This window comes from Rhinoderma darwinii, chromosome 8 (assembly GCF_050947455.1).
Source record: "Rhinoderma darwinii isolate aRhiDar2 chromosome 8, aRhiDar2.hap1, whole genome shotgun sequence".
NCBI lineage: Eukaryota > Metazoa > Chordata > Amphibia > Anura > Rhinodermatidae > Rhinoderma > Rhinoderma darwinii.
The window spans coordinates 113,386,176-113,410,680 of NC_134694.1; the positions used below are offsets into that span (position 1 = coordinate 113,386,176).

The 24,505-nt window shown below is 43.7% G+C and overlaps 1 protein-coding gene across 1 annotated transcript in view; it reads right to left on the reverse strand.

The window, feature by feature from the left end:
• LOC142659878 (complement factor B-like) overlaps positions 1-12,015 on the reverse strand; it is a 31,844-nt gene extending 19,829 nt beyond the window's left edge. The window contains exons 1-6 of the mRNA XM_075836421.1: positions 11,897-12,015; positions 7,164-7,367; positions 6,757-6,942; positions 5,237-5,410; positions 4,056-4,151; positions 1,881-2,014 (exon numbers count right to left, since the gene is read on the reverse strand). Of these exons, the coding sequence (XP_075692536.1) occupies positions 1,881-2,014; positions 4,056-4,151; positions 5,237-5,410; positions 6,757-6,942; positions 7,164-7,367; positions 11,897-11,930 (828 nt within the window). The 5' untranslated portion in view covers positions 11,931-12,015. The remainder of the gene's footprint in view (positions 1-1,880; positions 2,015-4,055; positions 4,152-5,236; positions 5,411-6,756; positions 6,943-7,163; positions 7,368-11,896) is intronic.
• Between the last annotated feature and the right edge of the window lie 12,490 nt (positions 12,016-24,505).

Genomic DNA, 24,505 nt, shown 5'->3' on the forward strand with positions numbered 1-24,505 from the left:
TACATCTGCCTATAAAGGTGCAGTGGGCCCCTTACCTACTAGGCCCCTATGCAGATGCACAGGGTGCACCAATGGTATGTCCACCACTGCCCAGTACAGATTCTCTGCAATAGTTGTAAGGTTTGCAGTGCAGCTGCTGGACGATATATCAGGATGTGCCCTTATACAGTTCTCCTCCGCCCCTTCTAATTAAGTTGCACCCTCCCCCTTTCCCCCCGCTTCTAGACTCTGGGGCACTATTTTACCTAAGTAGCAAGATCCTCCAACCCCTTAAGGAACGAGACAATTTTGGCCTCGATGGCCAGAATAATTTCTTACATTTTTCCTCTTTGCATCCCGACACTTTTTTTATTTCTTGTTGGACATGGCTGTATGACACTTTGTGTTTTGCAGGATAAGTTGTAATTTACGTAGGAGCCATTTTTTTGGTACATTTAGATTATCATTTAAATTCTTTTCATTTTGGAAAAAAAATGCAGAAAAAAGCCGTAGTTTATGTTTTCATTTTTTAACATATTGCACCGATTATCATCAGTGATGCTATAAATTTGCTGTGCAGCTTGTTACGGTCGTGATGATACCAAGTATGTGTATATTCTTTTATGTTTTGTGGCAGCCTGAATATATGAATATACTTGAACCAGTGGCGTAGCTATAGGGGTCGCAACGGTCGCAGTTGCGACTGGGCCCCTAAGCCTGGGGGGCCCACATGAGCCCCGTTGCCACACAGAAATGACCACGTTAGTCCTGGTTCCAACTGTATCTGCGTATTCAGGACGCAGATACAGTTGAATTCAATGCTGGAGCAAGGAACTGACGGCTCCTTGCTCCTGCATTCACTGTGCCGGGAGCCATGAGCGGCACATTAGGCACATATGGGGCATTATACCGGGTATGGGAGGGGGACTGATATGGTGGCAGCTATAGGAGCATTATACTGGTATGGGGCAGCTATGGGTGGCATTTTACTGTGGGGACAGCTATGGGGGGCATTATACTGTGGGGGCTTATGGGGGCATTATGCTGTTTGAGGGAAGCTATGGGGAGCATTATACTGTGTGGGGGCATCTATGGGGAGCATTATACTGTGTAAGGGCATTATAATGTGGGGACAGCTATGGGGGGGCATTACAATGTGGGGGCAGCTATGGGGGACATTATACTGTGCGGGCAGCTATGGGGGGGCATTTTACTCTGTGGAGGACGGTTATGGGGGCATTATACTGTGGAAGGCGTTATGGGGGGCATTATATTGTGGCGGGATCCATGGGAGTGGTTGGTCAAGGCGGCTGGGCATAGGTGCGCACAGGGGTCTTGGGTCTGTGGTGTTGGGGAGGCCCAAGCTGAATTCTTGCACCAGGGTCCATGAACCTTTAGCTACGCCCCTGACTTGAAACCGCACTGGTCGCGCGTCGCAAATATAGGTTCTAAATACTACTTAACATTAAACACGCTGAAATCAGCATCTGTCACTTCTGACCGATCCGCTTTAAGACATTATATAGCATTGTTATTGGATTACTTTATGTATGGTGACGTTACTTGGTTACTCTATGTTGGTAGTATTTGAGAACTGTATTGTGGTATTTACTTGCATTGTGTGGCACTGCTACAGGTCATTTTTGTATGGAGTCGATGGCGGGACTATTTAGACAACTGTATGAAATTGTTATATGTTATAATGTATGGCACTGGTATCTGAGCACCATCCTGTATGACGCTGATAGGCAATGGATGGTATAGTTATTCGTACACTGTATAGCAGTACACCATATGGGGTGGTCCAACAGAAAGTACCGCACAGGGCACCATCTAACATGAGGCTGGCCCTGCAGCATAGAGTGTAGAGACTATAACTTGTTTGTATAGATTATCCATACCTTATCTATGAACACTACACTGGCATCCTTGGCAATTTGAAAGTTTTCTTCTCCTAAACTTTGAGAGGCATCGAGGACAATGAAGATGTTCATGAGACCTGCTGTTTCCACTTTTATTCTACGATCAGCCTGGACTGTGGGAAGAATGAGAGAAAATTCACCAAAAGTATGAGTATCTGTTTATGGACCTAATGTGATCGGCAGATGAGGGCCCCTATGCCAGAACAATACACGGGCCCTAATTTAATAAGAAAAAGATTCCTACCATAGAGAACCACCATAGCAGCCTTCCGGGAAATACCTGACTGGTGTGCCACTCAAAACTAGTAATTGTAAACTATAGGAACACCTTGTTTGTAGATATTACTGTTACATACTTGTTATGGCGCCCCCTGTGTGTAGATATTACTGTTATATACTTGTTATGGCGCCCCCTGTGTGCAGATATTACTGTTACATACTTGTTATGGCGCCCCCTGTGTGTAGATATTGCTGATACTTGTTATGGCGCCCCCTGTGTGTAGATATTACTGTTACATACTTGTTATGGCGCCCCCTGTGTGTAGATATTACTGTTACATACTTGTTATGGCGCCCCCTGTGTGTAGATATTATTGTTACATACTTGTTATGGCGCCCCCTGTGTGTAGATATTACTGTTACATACTTGTTATGGCGCCCCCTGTGTGTAGATATTACTGTTACATACTTATTATGGCGCCCCCTGTGTGTAGATATTGTTGATACTTGTTATGGCGCCCCCTGTGTAGATATTGCTGATACTTGTTATGGCGCCCACTGTGTGTAGATATTGTTGATACTTGTTATGGGGCCTCCTGTGTAGATATTACTGTTATATACTTGTTATGGCGCCCCCTGTGTGTAGATATTACAGTTACATACTTATTATGGCGCCCCCTGTGTGTAGTTATTGCTGATACTTGTTATGGCGCCCCCTGTGTGTAGATATTACTGTTACATACTTGTTATGGCGCCCGCTGTGTGTAGATATTACTGTTATATACTTGTTATGGCGCCCCCTGTGTGTAGATATTACTGTTATATACTTGTTATGGCACGCCCTGTGCAGATATTACTGTTATATACTTGTTATGGTGCCCCCTGTGTAGATATCACTGTTATAATATTCTTGTTATGGCGCCCCCTGTGTAGATATTACTGTTATATTCTTGTTATGGCGCCCCCTGTGTAGATATTACTGTTACATACTTATTATGGTGCCTCCTGTGTAGATATTACTGTTACATACTTATTATGGTGCCCCCTGTGTTGATATCACTGTTATATACTTGTTATGGCGCCCCCTGTGTAGATATCACTGTTATATACTTGTTATGGCGCGCCCTGTGTAGATATCACTGTTATATACTTGTTATGGCGCCCCCTGTGTAGATATCACTGTTATATTCTTGTTATGGCGCCCCCTGTGTAGATATTACTGTTTCATACTTGTTATGGCGCCCCCTGTGTAGATATCACTGTTATATTCTTGTTATGGCGCCCCCTGTGTAGATATTACTGTTACATACTTGTTATAGCGCCCCCTGTGTAGATATCACTGTTATATTCTTGTTATGGTGCCCCATGTGTTGATATCACTGTTATATACTTGTTATAGCGCCCCCTGTGTAGATATCACTGTTATATACTTGTTATGGCGCTCCCTGTGTAGATATCACTGTTATATACTTGTTATGGCGCCCCCTGTGTAGATATCACTGTTATATACTTGTTATGGCGCCCCCTGTGTAGATATCACTGTTATATACTTGTTATGGCGCGCCCTGTGCAGATATTACTGTTATATACTTGTTCCTTCACACTCAGCCCTTGTTCTGTATTCCAGACAGCATCCTCACTCACCTCATCTACTTCTCTCATGACCTCATTTACCGAACATCAACAGTTGACTCGAAAATAGAAGTGCACCCTGAACCCGGCCCTGTTTGTTCTGCTTATTTGACTCCAGTATCTAATCCTAGAGCTGATCTGTTTGATTGTGAAATATTTTGTTTGTTCGCATTCTCTTTCCTGACAGTCCATGTTTGTGGCAATGTCAATTTGAGTCCGCCGTGGAGCTGTCGTGCTTTATTGTGTTCTTCCTCCCGGTATAACATAGGTATTCTCCATTCATGTCATGCACTGTACGCCTACCTTCTACTTTATCCAGGTCAGAGGATTCAATTGTTTCGGAAAGAGAGGCAGAGAAAGTCTCCGACACTTCCTTTGGGGTATCATACGTATACGGGTCTGGAAAAAAAAAATAAAGAGACCTATGAGTACCCTACAACTATCAGCGGTGATCTCTCCTGTTTTAGTAAATACATGAAGTAACAATTCTGGAGAACATCATTACTTAGAACTCTGCATTGTGTCGTTTCCTCTGTTATTCCTCCTAGAAATTGGGTGTAACAATTCCTATTGTCAAAGGGGCGTGTCCCTACACAGTCTCACTCTGTCAGCACTGATTGGACATTGTCAGTCTGTGTAGTCTTATTTTACCCTGAAACAGCGCCATTTTTGTCTATGGGTTGTGTCTGGTATAGCAGCTAAACTCCTTCAAGTAAGTGCTGCAGAGCTGCAATACCAGGCACAACCTTTGAACAAGAGTGGCGCTGTTTCTGTGGGGGAAAAAAGCAGATCCTCTTTTTCTACTGTCATACAACCTGTTAAAATGGAAATAAACCTCAAAAATGTTACGCATAGAGGAGACTGTAAGCTATACATAGTTTACTTTACCCCTGCGCACATTTTGTAGGCAAACTCTTTCCACTGCATCTGTCTCCGATTACATTTTCTACATTGAAAGTCTTTAAAGGGTGCGTATACTTTTACAACCAATTTTTATTGCTCCGAAGAATGAAAAACAAAAATTTTAGACACTTTACAAGTCCTACATTTTTGTGTATACAGCTCCATTGCAGACCTATGTGTCTAAATAGATATAGACTACAAACAAACCCTGTGTAGTCTGGCCCTGCAGTCATGTTTTACCCCACTCCTTCTGCCCCCTACTGGAGTTAGAATAGAGTAACACATAATTGCAGGATCAGACTACAAAGGCATTGTTTGTAGTCTGTAACTACGGAGATCTGCATTAAAACTGTTTGCACATAGAGATAAAAAAAAACTGGCTTTGGGACCTCCATAATGGTGCTATACATAAGTATTTCAGGATTAAACATAAACCTAATCCCAAGCAACTATATCACATTACCTTAAAATTCTAACAGGGCAGCTGTGGGATAGGACAGATGGATTAAGGGGGGAAAAAAAGGGGAACAATGGAAGTCTACACAACAGTGATCTGATTCCTCCAATCTGAATGATCTTACATCTGCAGGACGGTTCTGTTCCGGACCAACGCTTGTCCTCCAGACATACTCTCTCCTTAGAGCCGAACATCGCCAGGCCTTTCTCGCAGTCATACGTCACTTTGTTTTCAATATTATAGGAAGTACCGACTTTTCTACCCCCAATAGGAATTCCTGGATTTGGACAGTCGCCCTCTGTGCAGGCAAAGCAAGGGGGGTAATAAAGGGGAATAGAAATGGCATCATGGAGAAAAGAAGAGAGAAGAATTGTGTCAGAGTATAATATTAGGATTACAATTATCAACAAAGTTCTACCCTCCGAAGCATGAGCACAAAAGATAACATACCCCATAAATCAATAGCATTATATGCATCTAATAAACTGATCCATAAGTATTTGTTTCTTGTTGCTTACTATAACGTCCACGGCCGCGGACCGTCGTTCGTGCTCAACCCTTGACGGCCACGGCCATGGACTTGTGAGTGCTGGCCGGCCTCTCCTTCCTAGGAGAGGCCAGCACTCACTTCCACTCCAATCTGCAGTATCCCGTAGTGTGCCTGCGCTCGTGCCTGGCATTAAAGCACCAGCGCGCGCAGATTTAAAATATTGTTAATTAGCCCATATCTCGATGGACTATAAAAAGGGCTCTGCCCTTTCACTCCTGTCCTGAGCATTGTTGTAGTCTTCCCATGTTCATATTGCAAATGGTCCCTTAGTGTTATCCTGTTCCCGTGCACTGCTACCTGTATCCTGTATCTCGTGCGGTGTTTTGTTCCTGAGCCTGTCTAGTGTTGGGGTTGTGTTGTGCCGCCTGCGGTTATACGCCATGTCTGGTATCATCCGCCACGTCTGGTGCAACCTGCCACACCTGCTGTTATACGCCACATCTGGTGTCATCTACCGCTCCTGGTATCATTCGCTACGTCTGGCGCAACCTGCCACATCTAGCCGCATCCGTGCCAGAGCCTCTGCCATTGTCTGGACTATCTCAGATACCCTTCTGCTACAAACTGTTTGTATAAGACTTTGCATAGACTGACTTGGCCAGCTGCCTCTCCACTACGGCGGAGCATCCTAGTGGGTCCACATAACCCTAGATCGTGAAAATTACATTCAGAGGCCGAAAACCCATATAGACCCATTAGCACTGAACTTTTTACCCATAGTATTAGTGTTTGCTAATACTATGTGCCGGCACCCACCAGTAGCATACAGATTTTTACAGCTATCATTGAGGTAAATACTGTGTAAATCCATACACAGTTAGCTCCCCCTAGTGGTGGCTGCAGGTTGCCAGAGTTTTATTATTTAAAGAGGTTTTCCCATCTCAGATATTTATGGCAAATCCACAGATAGATAGATGCGGGTCCGATCTCTAGAACGAGGCCCGCTGACCCCCACCCTACTTCTGCCGGTGGGCTCCAGCCACTGTCTGGGCGAGGGAATGTCGAATTTCCACACTCATATGTTTTATTTGCTTGTAATGTAAGCAGAGCAGGTCCAGCATTCATTGTATATGTCACATATCTCATATTTGTACCTAGATCATCACATTTCGTATTTTCTCCACTCCATTTTCCATTTTCCAGACAGGTGCTGTTTTCGGGTCCAATCATTTTAAATCCTCCCCAGCACTCGAAGTTCAGGACGTCTCCCACAAAATATTTTGCTTTCCGGGGATAGAACTCTCCGCTTTCAAACATGACTGGTCTGGGGCACTGCAGGGCTATGGGGGTAACAAGAAAAAAGTGGCACATAAGAACAGTTGTATTAGTCATATACATCATATTCTTTACTGCACCAATGAAAAATCTGTAACAAGGCCCCTCACCTACCAAGTGCCAGGGTCCGGGCGTGACCGCTAGCTCTGCACCCCCTATAGCTATGCCCATGTTTATTGCCTATAAATCTTTCCAGTCCTCAGTAAGCAGATGCATTGTCAGTTACCTCTGCATTCGGCCTTCTCTTTCTGATTCGTCCATTGACCTTTGGGGAGGCACTCTCGTGAAAAGGATGGGTGTGGGTACATTCCTTTAGGGCAGGTGTACGCCACCTTACTGCCAACATTTGCCCCATCGGTCAGAATATGTTCACCACCAGCAATGGCTATTTTATTAAGATCACATTCAGGGGTAGGGGCAGCAATGGACACTAAAAACAAAGAGGGATGGTGTTAAAGAAATGACAAAACTTGCAAGAACAGCAGAAGCATTTGGTTGGTATTGGCAGACATTCCTATAATTGTGAGACAGACATTTTTTTCTCAATATGCGTGATAACGCCCACAATCAATTCACCAGACAGCGGTCTGAGACAAGATAATGCATTACTCATCTTGCCCTGATCCCAAGTTAAAGGGTGTATTGTAGTCCAGACCTTTATTCACAGTTCTGAAGGCTTCAGAGCTGAAATCTCCAAGCATTCCTTGCTGGCTCAATGTCGGCTTAGAATTTGCTTGCATTCTGAGAAGTGATCTCATGTTACATTATAAGCGCTCAGCTAAGCTGATAGGGGTGCGCATGACAACAAATTTGTTGACAGTTTCCAATAGCCACAAATAGCAGAATTGTAAATGCATTTTAATACAGACTGCAACTCAGGATGAGTACAGGATAAGTAATGTAATGTATGTACACACTGACTCCACAAGCAGAATAGTGAGTGGAGCTCTGGAGTATAATACAGGATGCAACTCAGGATGAGTACAGGATAAGTAATGTAATGTATGTACACAGTGACTCCACCAGCAGAATAGTGAGTGCAGCTCTGGAGTATAATACAGGATGTAACTCAGGATGAGTACAGGATAAGTAATGTAATGTATGTACATAGTGACTCCACCAGCAGAATAGTGAGTGGAGCTCTGGAGTATAATACAGGCTGTAACTCAGGATCAGTAATGTAATGTATGTACAGAGTGACTCCACCAGCAGAATAGTGAGTGGAGCTCTGGAGTATAATACAGGATGTAACTCAGGATCAGTACAAGATAAGTAATGTAATGTATGCAAACAGTGGCTCCACCAGCAGAATAGTGATTGCAGCTCTGAAGTATAATATAGGCTGTAATTTAGGATCAGTATAGGACAAGTAATACAATGCATTTACAAATTTATTTAACTTTTTATAAAGATTACATAAAATGGTAACTAGTAAAATAGAATACAAAAACTGGTCAATGGCGACAGAAGAATTTTAAATAAAAGTCTATGAGAACAGATCAAGCTTTGTTTCTTGTGGGCAAGTCAGAAGCACAAATGATTGAAAATATAATGGTCACATAATAGAAGTAAATCTCATGTATACATTTAGCATTAAAGGGGTTATCTGGTTTAGAATCCCCATTTCAAAATCAAAGCTGATCTCTAATTGGTTTCTATAGACAACAAGTCCAGTTCTGAAGCCGGTGTCTACAACAACCAGTCAGATTCCTGGTTTTATTTACTAAATGGCCTTGGAAAAATGAGAGCTGGAATCCGATTGGTTGCTATGGGCAACTATTTTACTTCTCCTTTGCACCAGTTTTGTTAAAGTAATTGTCTGGTTTAAAAAGCCCTTTTATCTTATTAGGAAATACTGAGATAATGTAAAGGACCTGCCAGAAACAGCTTCTGTGTCGACGCCCGTGGGTAATCAGTCTGCACCTGCTCCTATGTCTGTGAGACTGACTCCATCTTCCTCCACTCAGGATGGCAGGCTTAGGAGTGGGAAAGCCTATCACAGCCTGGCCAGACGGAGCTCGCTCCCGCCCACTGTTTATTTATACCTGCCTTTCCTGTTCCTCCTTTGCCTGTGATTCTGCTCTGCTTGTTTCCTGGCTCTGCTGCTGCTTGAACTACTGATCCTCTGCTGGTTATTGAACTTGGCTTTACTGACCACTCTTCTGCTCTGCGTTTTGTACCTAGTACACTCCTGGTTTGACTCGGCTCATTCACTACTCTCGTTGCTCACTGTCTCTCCGTGGGCAACTGCCCCATTTCCCTTGCTTCTGTGTACCCTTGTCTGTCATGCACTTACTGAGCGTAGGGACCTTCGCCCAGTTGTACCCCGTCGCCTAGGATGGGTCGTTGCAAGTAGGCAGGGACTGAGTGGCGGGTAGATTAGGGCTCACCTGTCTGTCTCCCTACCCCGTCATTACAGATAATAGATGGGGAGCACAACACTGCTGTTTAATGCTTAATTTGTCCTGTGGTGGCGCTGCAGGGGAATCGAAACCTTGTTGCAGGGTCCCCCCCCCCCCAGATTTTTCAAAGAGGATAACTCCTTTAAATCACACTAGTTAACTCTTAAGAGGGGACACCAGGCAGATCTTCAAAAGGGTGGCATGAGGTGGCACTCATTTAGGACAAACCTCCGGCACTTGAATCACAAATAGTGTACATGACCCCTCTTCATCCCACTCCAAAACGAATGCAGACTACCAGACCAAAAAAAACAATTAACTAGAAACTCCAGACCAGACCCCTAAATAAATACAGACCCCCTAAACTAATTCAGACCTCAGATTAGACCCAATAAATACAAAACACAGACCCCCTAAAAAATACTGACTCTAGACCAGACCCCATAAATAAATAAATACAGACACCACACAAGACCCCTAATTAAATACAGACCAGATCGAATAAATACAGACCCGAGACAAGACCCCTAAAGTAATACAGACTCCAGACGAGACATGCGGATATTTAACTCTCCCTGTTTGTGCAGTCTTCTTCACACCCGGGCATGGCCACAGGCAACTTCCTGGAGTACCAGAGGTGGACTATCATATTTGGGTCTGGTCTGGGGTCTGTAACAGTTAAATGGATTTGGTCTGGGTTCTGAATTAAAGAATTAATGTAGGGGTGCCAAAGATGTCTTGGGAAGAAACTCTGCAGCATACTTGTCAACAGTCCCGAATTTTCAGAGACTGTAAATTAGTGTCCCGGGTCTTGTCCCGGCAACTGCTACATTCAATTGTATCTGTGTCCTCACCTACCAGATACGCCACTCCCCCATTCCATTTGGAATTTTGAGGCAGATTTTGATCTGCCTGCATGCCGTTTGCCGCGTTTTTCACCCGCGAACATAGAGCGCCGCAGGCAAAAAACACCACGAAAAACGCTTTCTCTGCCTCCCATTGATGTCAATGAGAGGTCAGAGACGTAAATGCCCGAAGATAGGGCATGTCTCTTCTTTTTACCGCTCGCTGGGAAAAAAAACGCCTCCGCCTCCTATTGAAACAAATGCGGTTTCGCATCAAAAACGTGTCAAGAAACTCCATGTGAACATACCCTAAGTGTCCCTGGAAAAAAATTTAAACTGTTGCCAACTATGCTGCAGTCATCAGGAGAAGTCGTAATGGTGGTCTGAGCTGGAATGCTTAAAAAAAGGAAAGAGAATGTCTACAATCAGAGAAGATGTCATCTGTGAGCCACCAGATTTGTAGAGCATCGCATGTCACCTCTCATGGCATTTCTGTTATAGTAAATCCATGTATTCTACAAAAAGTCTTGTGCAGCACAGGACAAATAGACAACTGGGTGTAACGATTCCCATTGTCAATAGGATGTATTCCTACACAGTGTGATACTATCAGCGATGATTGGAAACTGTCGGGGACACAGCCCTATGACGAGGGGAATAGTAACACCTAGTTGTTAATGGTAGAACAAAAAGGCGGTGTTGACTATAGAAACGGTGTGGCCGGGTGGCAATGGAAAAGAGGAGCCCAAGTTTGGGGAACAGCCCAGGACCTATGGTCTAATTAATCCACCACTGTGGAGGACTTCAGGAAAGGGTAGAGGAGAGTATATTTTAAAGAGGACAGGGGGAAAACTTTGCTTATTCTTCCGGATATGTCCACTTTGACCATATTGGTAAAATCAAGAGTAGAGTTGGGTGTCCTAAATATAATAAAGAGGAGAACAAATGTGGCGGCCATGAAGCAACATCCCATTTCTAATTTCTGTAATGTTTCCATATTGTTAAAAAAAAAAAAAAGTCTTGTGCGACTCAGTCCCATCTGTCACACGAGCAAAGGTTGATGTGAGGCTCTAGCCTAAAGCGTTCCATCCCAAATCTAAAAAGAGATGTAAAAAGCATTTTTCCTATTTTATCATTAGAATCACATCTCCCTCCCCAAGAAATATCTTCAGTAGGGTGTATTCACATGAGTACAGTAAAAATCCTTCAATCCGGCATCAATGGGACCGGAATACAAATTCCCTTTTACAAAACTGTATTTTTATTATATAAGGCAACGGAGACCGATAAAGCAAATGTTTGTCAATTTTCCAATCCCTCGCCCTAGATTATCAAATATTCTGGATTATCTAACGGGTATTGAAAACTTTATTAAACTCTCCTTTTCATTCTCTACCCCTAGAAGTGCAAATAAATGCTCGCAATAACAAGCACCGGATTATCAGATTTTGTAAATTATAAATTTGTACATTTTGTAAATTATCAAATGCCAGATTAAAGAAAATTCACTTCCCCAATTTGCAAATGTTCACAAATAAACAGCTAAATAATGACAAATATTAATTGACTAGTGACCTTGCAAGCAATTCGATCAAGATCGGCTCTTCAAACTATGGAAACTCTGCCTTAGCTATAATGCATCACTCGCTTCAATAAAACCTGCTCGATCTGTAAACTCCAATAAATTTCCCAGGATCCCTCCCGTTACTTACGTGCTATTTGCCCGAGGAGAATTAGGGGTATCATCTTGTGCTGATTCTCGCTCTTGCACGAACCTTCGTCTTTCTGCGCCCCTATCCTCCTGTGATCTGAACCTTGCAGAAGGATTAGCTCCTGTGTATATAGCAGGGGTTGAGGACAAGTGAATTCCTGTAAATGATAAAATAAACAGTTCTATTTCACAACAGGTGTTTGCGGAGAGGAGGGACCAAGCGATATTAAGCAATCCACCAGATGCATGAAAAAGGGGAAATTCCTGCTAGTTTACTGAGGAAATCGTAGATGTTTGCAGGCTGGGGATATCAGAATGTAATATTTAATTTAATGGGACAATCAGGGCTGGGACAAAGGACAGACGAGCGTGGAGTATATAAAAGCATGGGGGGGCGCAATATCTGATAACATCATCATAAAACTTGTAAGTTAAGTTGACCATATACACATTCGATTAATGTCGACCAAACCTGCCGTGTATGGGGCCTCCCGACAATCCCCCATGGCAGATCTCGTGGTAAAAAAGGATCGGGCAGTTGGATTTCAACATACCCAATCCTTTGTTCTCAGGCGAGATCAGCCACCGCCAGAGGAGTCGGGCAGGGGTTAAAACTGGCCATACACTTGAGATATCGGTCAGGAAAACAATCATTCGGTTAAAAACTATTTATCCTGACTCCCCCCTAAACATGCACGCTCGGGTGGCCAAGCGAGCACGTTTTTTCAACAGGGAGAAGTGAGAAACCCACTTCCAGACTCCTCTGGCAGCGGCTTATCTATTTGCAAACAAAAGGAGTGGGCATGTTGAAATTCAACATGCCTGACCATTCTCTCCCTTGACATCTGCTGTCAGGGGACAGTCGAGACGCCACCATACACATTAGATGGTCGGGTGGTCCTGCAGAAATCTGTGGGTTCGGCTGACATACACGTTATGTGTTTGGCTAGGCTTACTCACCTCTCTTCATTCAGAATACATGCATATATATGGGGGGATCGTTAGGTATAGCTGTCGGCCGAATGGTATCTAATGTGTATGGCCAGCCTTAATTATTAAAGGGGTTGACTCCCCATCAGGATAGCCCCTTTCTATATGTCCCATTAGGGAATAAGGACGTCATAAAAGGGAGTCCCCCACTTAGATTCACACCATGAAAAGTTGGCGAGAGAACTTAGTCCATACAGAAAATGGTTATAAATAAGGTGTTTAATCCAACATGCGACGTTTCGGCTAGCACTTGTCCTTTCTCAAGCACGCTAATACAAGTGATAGGTGCACATATATGTAGTAGTAAGTGACATCATAGGTAAGCGACCTCAATTACAGTTCAGAGGTTAAGTGCGAACACAAATAAATTTATAAAGTACTTATATTATTGGTTATACATATGCCGTGTTATCTGGTGAGTATAAAATAAATGATGTGTGTTATAACGCAGGGAATAAAGTACCTATTTAGATGTCAAAAGGGGCCGTAATAGTTTAAAGCCCATCGCGCACAAGAATAAGGTAATCCAGTGCACACCCGGTCCTCGGCGTCCTCATCACGCTACTGCGCTTGAATGAGGAATCATTCGTAATCTACTGCACATGCTCAATGGGTAATTATGGCACTTAGTCTCGCCTCACCGCAAAGGCAAGTGGTTAAATGAGGAAAAGGGTTGGGCAACTATGGCCTTTATTTGTCCTAATAAAACCTATGTTGTTAAATACAACTTCTCCACTTGCCTTTTTCATCAACTTTAATATCAGCAGTGCCCCACCATAGGCCCCCAACCCTTTTCCTCATTTAACCATATACAACATGCGGGCAGCGTCAGGACGTTGTATGCGACGCATCACTGATGACGTTGATCGCATATAAGACCCTGACACTAGTCTTAATTAATTGCCCCCAGCATGTCCAATTCATTTATCCATCGCAGAGGGGACGATAGGGAGAAAATCCTAAAACAAAAAGACTGACACCCCAACGTGTGTAAATGATTTCACCTTGGCGGTATTACGTAAATTATACACGTACCTTTATGAGCAACAACAGTACACATGACACATCTGCATAAAGCAAATGCAACAGGAATAAAGTAATATTTAAGTGACGGTAACCTGCCTGAGAAGCTGATGGACACAGGGGCAGACTTCAGATTCCGCTCACTCGCCTGCAATTGACACTTCTGCGAGGCAGCGGCCTGGTGGCCTATCACTCTACTGATGTAGACACGTAAACGCACCAGACCGCTGAACATCCGAAGAAGAGAACACTTTAGCTATAGAGGAGATTGCGAGGGCTAAAGATCTTAGATTTCTCTATATCCTATTAACAACTATCCCTTCTTTATAAATAGTTCCCATCTCCCAGGGGCGTCTTTTCTTTACACTGGCCAATTATCACGCAAACGAATGTTTATATAAATGCTCGTTCCCGATTATTGCCCTGTGTAAACGGCAACGATCAGCCGATGATCGGCTGATCATATCATTCAAGCAGCATTAAAGTGTAGCTAAACGTTCAGCAAACTTCTGACATGTCATAGTGACATGTCAGTTTTGATTGGTGGGGGTCTGAGCACTGAGACCCCCAACAATCGCTAAAACGAAGCAGCTGAAACGCTCGTGTGAGCACTCAGCCGCTTCGTGTCTGTTCTGCCTTTTCCGGAAATCAATGTATCGGAGGATGGACTCAATAGAAAGTCTATGACCCTGAAAAGCTGAACAGAATTGAAGAGCGCACCCGTGAGCGGGTCAGCTGCTTCATTTTAGTGATTTATGGGGGTCTCAGTGCTCAGACCCCCCCAATCAAAACTTCTGACATGTCACTATGACATGTCAGAAGTTTGTTAAACATTTAGCTACACTTTAAATATTATCATTGTCGGCAGCACATTTCCCTGTGTAAACAGGTAGATGTGCGGCCCACATGATGGAAATGTAAGGGGACGAGCGATTGGAGTAATGATCGCTCATCCCCATACATAACCAAGCATTGCTCCTTGCGAAAGAAGCAAACGAGCGCCGATCTACGTGCTGTCTCGGCGTGTCTCGTTTACACGGCCCATATCGGGCAGCATAATAGGACCCTAACTCAAATGCGGCACCAAGACGTCTGGTACACAAGCCACTCAACCTAGGTATACACTTTGATGCACTGGACCATTTGCTGAGTAATTTACCGTCGAGCAGACATCAATAGCACAGATTGGGGGGGGGGGTATCAAAAGGTTTACACCAGTTTTTTTTAAAACGGGTATATTATAGTGGAAATCTACAACAGTTCTGGTGTAGATTTCGCTATGTTGGGTGTAGCAAGGTAGAGCTATGTGTCAATCCCCGTACCTTGCCCCTCCATCAGACTACCCTTCCCCCTCTAACATGAGACGATAAAAAAAAAAAAAAATGGCATAAAAAATAATAATCTGTAAGCTCACCTCACCACTCCCCTATACACTTTTCCCCTCTGGGTCTCCTCAGCTTGCCTCAGCATGATGTGGCTTATACAAAGTACTCAAGACGGGCAGCATCAGGACGTTGTATGAGCCACAGCATGCTGAGGAAACCTGAGGGGACCGGGAGAAAGTAGCAAAGAGGAGCGGTGAGGTGTATGTCCGGTGGGGGGTAGGAATGGTTGGTGCATGGCTGCGGTTTTACGCTATAATGGTGGTGCACAGCCAGAGGAAAGATACGACAAATTTATTAAAAGGCGTGCGCCTCTTAAATCTATGGCCTATGAAATGGCAGTCTTAATAAATCTGCCCCATATTCTTATAAAGCCGTCTCGGGAGATACGTCTTTCTTCTGTTTTAGGCGCAGGAATAATAAGCATAAGCAGCAAGAATTTTCTTATGAGTTTCTGGGAAACAAAGAGGGATAAAAAGTTGTTACATTTATGAAATTGGGACGTCTGGGGTGAAAAGGGGACCCCCTCGGTTCGCCACAGAGGAGCGGTCTTCTGGCCCTGTATATGGGGGGGGGGGGTGTTCTTACTGCGTTGTTACTGGAGGCTGGTGTTGGGTGGGTGAGGCCTGCATTTCTGGGTATGGTTTACATAAGAATGAATTGTCTGTGCGCCACATCTGAAGTCTCCCTGAAGTCAATTACTAAGAGTACACCAGTATGGTATAGAGATGTCACGTAAAGAGACGGTCATTGAAGCAGTCTATCATTATGAGGTCCATTTCGGCCCTGTCTGGAGATTACTAGATTGTGTTTAGGTTTGGATTACAGATCACCCTGCCTCATGAAATCCCAGATTCGGCATACAACAATCTTGCCGACCCTATGCCAATAGATAGCGTGGGAGGATTGTGTTGTGTAGAAGGGTTTCCCTGGGCAGTTAAACCAGGAACTTGTCCAATTGTGGCTATAAAGTCAGAACGTGATTGTCCGTGTGTTTTCGTGCAGCAATTTCCTGCTGGGCCTCGGTCCAGGACTCGCCTGAATTCATTCCTATGATTGTCCTGTGTAATGTGACCACATAGGGTTAATAAGGGAGAGGTTCTCCTTCTAAGGAATAATCGCCATCAGCTTTTTTTTTTTTGCAGACAAATCCTCCCTCCCTGTAATTTTTTTCTATTTTGCTGTAATGGAGTTTCCCTTCTGTGAAATTGAATCTCATACTGGATTTTTTTTCCAAGACTGAAAATTAAAAAGGATCTATCACCTCTCCTCAGCACGGAGAGCAGCAATGTTTATGAAAGTCAGGGGCTATGGAAACAGCGTAGCACCTCGTGGACCCCTTGATCAACGTTGATCGCGGAATTCAAAGGGAAAGAGTGAAGAGGGGAACCCCTTTGATCGCGTCACAGGTGTCACGAGGCGGGGTGTGGACCCACTGGGCCGTACCGCATAGCGGGATGGCAGCTGGCCAAACAGGTATGGTACAGAGTCTATAGTCCAGAAAAGGGTACCTGAGGCAATGTAGGCAGTAGCAAGGCAGGCTCGGCTGGGACCAGGCAGCAGTCAGGCGTGGTGCAGTAGAAAAGGCGTGGAGGTGTAGCAAAACACGACAACAGTTCAGCACGGCAGTAGACCAGGATGGTACTGATAGCACGGGAAACAGGATACAGGTACGGGGAACACTGGGAAGCTGGAAGACACTTAGGAGACCATTTGCAAGACAGACTAAGGGAAACAACACAACGATCAGGCGAGGATAAGAAGGGCGGTGACCCTCTTATAGTCCAGGAATTCAGGAGTTGATGATGATGATGATTTCCAGGTGTGCGCGCTGGCCCTTTAAGAGCAGGCACGAGCGCGTGCGCACCCTCTGGGAGACAGGCTCCATACCAGGAAGTGAGTGCCGGTGCCTCACAGGGGGACGACGCAGCACAGCAGCAGGACATCCATGGCCGCGGTCGTTGAGGGGTAAGTTAGAACGACAGACCGTGGCCATAGACGTTACAACAGGAAATCGTGTAAAGGAAAATACCTTATATGGGCAGACAGTCCAGGATCCATTGAAGATCCCCCAAATTAACAAATAAAATAAGAAATGCTAATTTTTTACAATAAATAAACTTTATTTAATATAGGTCCCAAAACATAAAATAATATACACATTGAAAAGGATCTGCCAGGCACAGCTTCTGTGTCGACGCCCCTTGGTTAATCAGTCTGCACCTGCTCCTAAGTCTGATAGTGACTCGATCTGCTACCACTCAGGCTGGTAGGCTCAGAAGTGGGAGAACCTATCACAGCCTGGCCAGACGGTTCTAGCTCCCACCCTCTGTCTATTTATACCTTCATTTCCTGCTTGTCTCTGCTTGTGAGTCTTTCCTGTTTCCTGGCTCTGCTGCTCCTGCTATCATTATTGACCTTGCTTCATTTTGACCCTGGCTTTACTGACTACTCTCCTGCTCTGCGTTTGGTACTTCGCACACTCCTGGTTTGACTCGGCTCGTTCACTACCTTGTTGCTCACGGTCTTGCCGTGGGCAACTGCCCTTTTTCCCTTGCTTCTGTGTACCCTTGTCTGTTTGTCTGTCGTGCACATATTGAGCGTAGGGACCGTCGCCCCGTGTTGTACGCCGTCGCCTAGGACGGGCCGTGCAAGTAGGCAGGGACTGAGTGGCGGGTAGATTAGGGCTCATCTGTCTGTCTCCCTTCCCCATCATTACACACATATCTGATATCGTCACAACCATAACAACATACACAATAATTTTATGGCATCATTTATGATGATCGGTGTATGCTGTAAAAAAACAACAAAAAAACTGCAGCGTAACAACTTTTTTGTGCATTTTTGCCTTAAAGGGGCTCTGTCACCAGATTTTGCAACCCCTATCTCCTATTGCAGCAGATAGGCGCTGTAATGTAGATAAGAGTAACGTTTTGTTTTTTTTCAAAAACGAGCATTTTTGGCCAAGTTATGACCATTTTTATATTTATGCAAATGAGCCTTTCTTAAGTACAACTGGGCATGTTTAAAGTTATGTACAAGTGGGCGTGTCTTGTGTGTGTACATCTGGGCGTTTTTACTTCTTTTACTAGCTGGGCGTTGTGAATGGAAGTGTATGATGCTGACGAATCAGCATCATCCACTTCTCTTCATTACCACCCAGTTTCTGGCAGTGCACAGACACACAGCGTGTTCTCGAGAGATCACGCTGTGACGTCACTTCCTGCCCCAGGTCCTGCATCGTGTCGGACGAGCGAGGACACATCGGCACCAGGCGACAGAGGCTACAGTTCATTCTGCAGCAGCATCGGCGTTTGCAGGTAAGTCGATGTAGCCTCTGTTGCCTGGTGCCGATGTGTCCTCGCTCGTCCGACACGATGCAGGACCTGGGGCAGGAAGTGACGTCACAGCGTGATCTCTCGAGAACACGCTGTGTGTCTGTGCACTGCCAGAAACTGGGTGGTAATGAAGAGAAGTGGATGATGCTGATTCGTCAGCATCATACACTTCTATTCACAACGCCCAGCTAGTAAAAGAAGTAAACACACCCAGATGTTACAAACACAATACACGCCCAGATATACGCACATAATACACGCCCACTTGGACTTAACTTTAAACACGCCCAGTTGTACTTAAGAAAGCCTCATTTGCATAAATATAAAAATGGTCATAACTTGGCCAAAAATGCTCGTTTTTGAAAAAAAACAAAACGTTACTCTTATCTACATTACAGCGCCGATCTGCTGCAATAGCAGATAGGGGTTGCAAAATCTGGTGACAGAGCCTCTTTAAGAAAAATGTATATAAAAATGGCACCCACATGAAATACAACGTGTCTCGCAAAGAAAAAAGTATCCTTTAGCTACGTCAAAAGAAAAATTCAGAATTTATGAGCAAGGAGGAAACATTTTTCTGATATTCAAGGCAAAAACTTCTGACATGTGATAGTGACATGTCAGAAGTTTGTATTGGTGGGGGGTCCGAGCACTGAGACCCCCACCAATCACTAGAACGAAGCAGCTGAAGCCCTCGTGTGAGCGCTCAGCTGCTTCACGTCTGTTCGGCTTTTTCCGGAAAGCTGATGTTTCGGAGTACAGGCTCACAGACTTTGTATTGAGTCCGTACACCGATAAATTTATTTCCGGAAATAGCCGAACAGACACGAAGCGGCTGAGCGCTCACATGAACGCTTCAGCTGCTTCGTTCTAGCGATTAGTGGGGGCCTCAGAGCTCGGACCCCCACCAATCCAAACTTCTGACGTCGCTATGACATGTCAGAAGTTTGTTGAACCTTTAGCTACACTTTAAAGCAATAAAAATGGTTGCAAAAGTGAACATAGCCCTAAAAAAAACTGTTTTGCGTTTTTTTTCTTTTTTACAGCATACTTCAGTACTTGAATGATCAATGGAATTGGCTGCACGAAATAGAAATTTCTAAACGCCCAGAAGAAAGTGTTACTTAACCAAAGTGAAGCAAAAAGTGTCCACCGGAAACCAGGACAAAAAAAACTTAACCCTTTAACAGCCATTTTTACATTTTTGTATTTTCTTCTCTGCTTTCCAAAATCCATAACGTTTTTATTTTTCCGTCGTTATTGCGGTATGAGGGTTTTTTTTCTGTTTTTTTTTGTTTTGTACCATATAATGTGTAACGTACTGGGAAGTTGAAAAACAGGGTTCACTGTGCAGGTCAATACGATTACGGTGATACCAAATTTATATAGTTTTTTTTTTTATAATGTAATACTTTTCAAAGAAAAAAACGTTAAAAAATATTTTGTGTCGCTGTATTGTTCTGTCGTTTGAGCGGTGTGAGGGCTCGTTTTATTTATTTTTTAATGACTTTTTAGTTCATTGTTTTAAGGCAGCGAGGTAACATTGTACATTTTTTATTTTTTTTTACAGCGGTATTGATCCAGTGGGTTAAATAATATGATATTTTAATAGTTTGGACTTTTACGGACGCAGCAGTACCAATTATGTTTACTCTTTGTATTTTTAACATTACTTTAGGGGGAAAAGCCTTTTTTTCTAACTTTTGTTTTTGCACATTATTAAAAATTTTATAGAACTGTTTTTTCTTCAGTCTTCCAAAGGGACTTGAACAAGCATTTATTTGATCGCAAGTACAATACTCTGCAATACCTTAACCCCTTCCCGCGATTGGGCGTAACTGTACGTCCAGAATGCAAGTGATTTCCTGCATTCGGGCGTACAGTTACGCCCAAGCTTCAAACTGTCACCATGTCAACAGACATGGTGACAGCGTCCCGATCGCAACTGTCATAGACAGCGCAGGAGAAGTGGTTTGCCGGCATCTCCGTCTCTGACAAGCTCATTCCTGTCAGAGAGCTTGTCAGAGACGGAGACAAGAAGAAATACGGTGTGTAAGTCAAAAAAAAACAGCGATCTGCCCCTTTTCTGCCCACTAACCTGTGATCACCCCCTTTGGTGCCCACAGGTTAAGAAAAAAAAAAAATATATATATATAATATATATATATTATATATAATTTCAGGCCACCACAGTGTCCTTCTGCCGTGCTGTGATCTGTCACCTGTCGCAGTACCCGGTCGCCATCACCCTGCTGTGTCCCTAGATTGCCCACTGCCCGAGTTCCCTGTTAGGTAGCATTGCCACGTCTCATTTAGTTTTTCCCCTGGTAGGTAGGGTACCCTTACTAATTGAATACAGCAGGGTCTGTTCTCATTCCACGGTTGAGAGTAGCGGTTTATTTTTTGATTAAAAAAAAAAGTAATTTTTTTTTTAAAAAAACGGACAAAAAAAATTCGTTTGTTAGTTCGTTAGTTAGGTAGCAAAAGTTTATCAGTATGGCCAAAAGAGTCTTTTCAGCCGAGGTAGCATATGAAATGCTGTGTTCCGACACGGACAGCGCGAGTGAAGGTGAAAAGCAGTTCGTGCTTCCATCTTCCTCTGCATCCAGTGACTCTGAGCCTGCACCCCCCAGTCGGCGCAGAAGAGCCGTAGGTCCTGCTCTGCCTGAGCTGACCTGGGAAGCTGCGGACAATTATACCCCCCAGGTGCCTGAGTTTACAGCCCGCTCAGGCATTCAAATTGAAATTACGGGTTTCAGCCCCATTGATTATTTTAAACTTTTTTTTTCAGACTCCCTTTTAGAGTTAATGGTCCAGCAGACCAACCTATATGCGGAGCAGTTTATCGCCCAGAACCCTGACTCTTATTATGGGAGAAGCCAAAATTGGACCCCCACAAACCTAGTGGAATTGCGGAAGTTTTGGGGCATATTTTTAAGTTTTGGTCTCATAAAAAAGCCTAGTATTAGAGACTATTGGTCCCTTGATATTTTATATAACACCCCCATTTACCGCACAGTAATGACAAGGAAGCGCTTCGAAGCCATCCTGAAATTCCTTCATTACAATGATAATAGCCAGTGCCCACCCCCACAGGACCCAAATTTTGATAGGCTATATAAAATAAGACCATTGATTGCCCACTACTCCCAAATTTTTTCCCACGTTTATACCCCCCAACAAAATATTTCAGTGGATGAATCCCTAGTCAGCTTCAAGGGTAGACTGCACTTCAGGCAGTATCTACCCAATAAAAGAGCCCACTACGGCATAAAGCTCTACAAGCTGTGCGAAAGTGCCACCGGTTACACCTACTCCTTTAGGGTCTATGAGGGAAAAGACTCCAAGCAAAAATAGAAAGGATTTCTCCAGCTCACCTTGTAGTAGATGTATGAGTTTATGAATGGTAGTTTTGGAGCTCGGATCCTCGTGGTGGCACACGGAGAGACTTGCTATTGTGAAAAAAAGGGGGTTTGGTTGGATCCAGCGCTGGAAGTAGAATGGAAAAGACTCCCATATAGATCCCCCAGAATGCCCCCCTTTCCTTGGAATTAATGGAAAGATCGTATGGGATCTTATCCATCCTTTACTTGGGAAAGGATATCATCTTTATCTGGACAACTTTTATAACAGTGTCCCGTTACTAAAAGTTCTCTCGTCCAGATCCACCTTGGCGTGCGGAACAATCCGCAAAAATCAGAAGGGCCTCCCCAAAACATTGCTGGGTCAGATCCTAAAATTAGGAGAGAGCAAAGCTTTCTGCTGCGACAATCTGCTCCTCCTAAAGTATAAGGATAAAAGGGACGTCCTTATACTGACCAGCATACACGACAGCAGAGGCAGCCTAGTCCCTGTACGTGGATCCACTTCCCAAGTCCCAAAACCATATTGTGTACAGGAGTACAACAAGTATATGGGTGGCGTTGACCTGTCCGACCAGGTTATAAAACCATACAGTGCCATGCGCAAGACCAGAGTATGGTATAAGAAGCTGTCTGTGCATCTTACACAGATGGCTTTATACAACGCCTTTGTCCTCTACAGATATGCCAGCAGTGGAGATACGTTCCTGCAATTTCAGGAAAAGGTCATAAAGTCCCTGATATTTGGTGACCAGGAAGGAGAGGGCAGTTCATCTGGCTCCCCACAGAAATCCCCCCCACTGAAAAAAAAAACAGAATAAAATGCCGTGTGTGTGCCAAGCGAGGCATTCGTAAGGACACCACATACCAATGTGAGACATGTCCCACAAATCCCGGCCTGTGCATGAAACAATGTTTCAAAATTTATCATACCTCCTTGGATTTTTAATTTATTTATTCTTTATTCACCTTTTCTGTCTCCCATACTGGCCATGACCAATTATTCATTTTTTTACTGACCAGCCCCATTTAAAATTTGATCATTTAAAATTTGTAAAAAACCACCTAAAACAAAACTAAATATTCTCACTATACCAAGGACCCGAGGGAGTGTCTGTCTCATCCAGGTTGCAAATCTGGGTGAGAGGAATAAATCCAGATGAGATTGGTTGTCTCAGCAAATTTTTTTTTGCTGAGGCCTTTGATTTATTTTTTGGGCTGGATTTTATGGAATGGTGGGTAGGTTGGTAGTGGGACCTGCCATTCCCTCTCCCTCCATAGCGGGTTTTCCAGGTTGTCCTCCTTATTTACTAAAATTAAAGTATTTCTTATTATACCCCTAGATGAATACCTAGAGGGTTGTCACTTCACAATTTAAAAATTCTCACTATACCCCTAGATGAATACCTTGAAAGGTGTTACATTCTAAATCTTCTCACTATACCGCTAGATGAATTCTTTGAGGGGTTTAGTTTCCTAAATGGGGTCACTTTTCTGGGTTTCTAATGTTTTGACACCCCAGATCCTCTGTTTTCATGACACAGGGCAGTAAATGCCATCGTACTAGGCCTCAGATGTTGCATGGTGCTCTTTACATTCTGAGCCCCGCCACGTGCTCAAACAGCAGTTTATCTCCACAAATGGGGTATTGACGTATTCAGGAGAAATTGCGTAACAAACTGTGGGTGCTGTTTCTCCTTTAACCCCTTGTGAAAATTATGAATTTGGGGCTAAAGCAACATTTTCTTTGAAAAAAATCTAAATTTTATTATTTTACTGCCCAGTGTATGACACACCTGTGGGGTCAAACTGCTCACTACACCACATGAAAAATTCCTTGAGGGGTGTAGTTTCCCAAATGGAGTCACTTTTCGGGGGTTTCCACTGCACTGGTACCTTTACAAATGCGACATGGTGCAGAGAAATCAATCCAGCGCTCCAAAAGCTAAACGGCGTGCCTTCCCTTCCGAGTCCTGCCGCTTGCCCAAACAGCAGTTTATGACCACATGTTTGGTATTTCCGTACTCTGGAGAAGTTGCTTTACAAATGTTGGGGTGCTTTTCCTCATTTATTTGTTGAAAAAAATAAAAATTTTGAGGTAAATCTACATCTTATTGGAAAATAATGTAATTTTTCATTTTCACTTCCCAATTCTAATGACATCTATGAAACACCTGTGGGGTCAAAATGCTCACTACACCCCTACATGAATTCCTCAAGGGGTGTAGTTTCCTAAATGGAGTCACTTTTGTGGGGTTTCCTTTGTTTCGGCACCACAAGACCTCTTCTAACCTGACATGGTGCCTGAAATATAATTAAAGAAAAGGAAGGCCCAAAAATCCACTAGGTACTCCTTTGATTCTGGGGCTTTTGTTTCAGTCCATTACCGCACGAGGGCCACATGTGGGATATTTCTAAAAACTTCAGAATCAGGGCAATAAATAATCAATTGTGTTTCTCTGGTAAAAACCTTCGGTATTACAGGAAAAATGGATTAAAATGGAATTTCTGC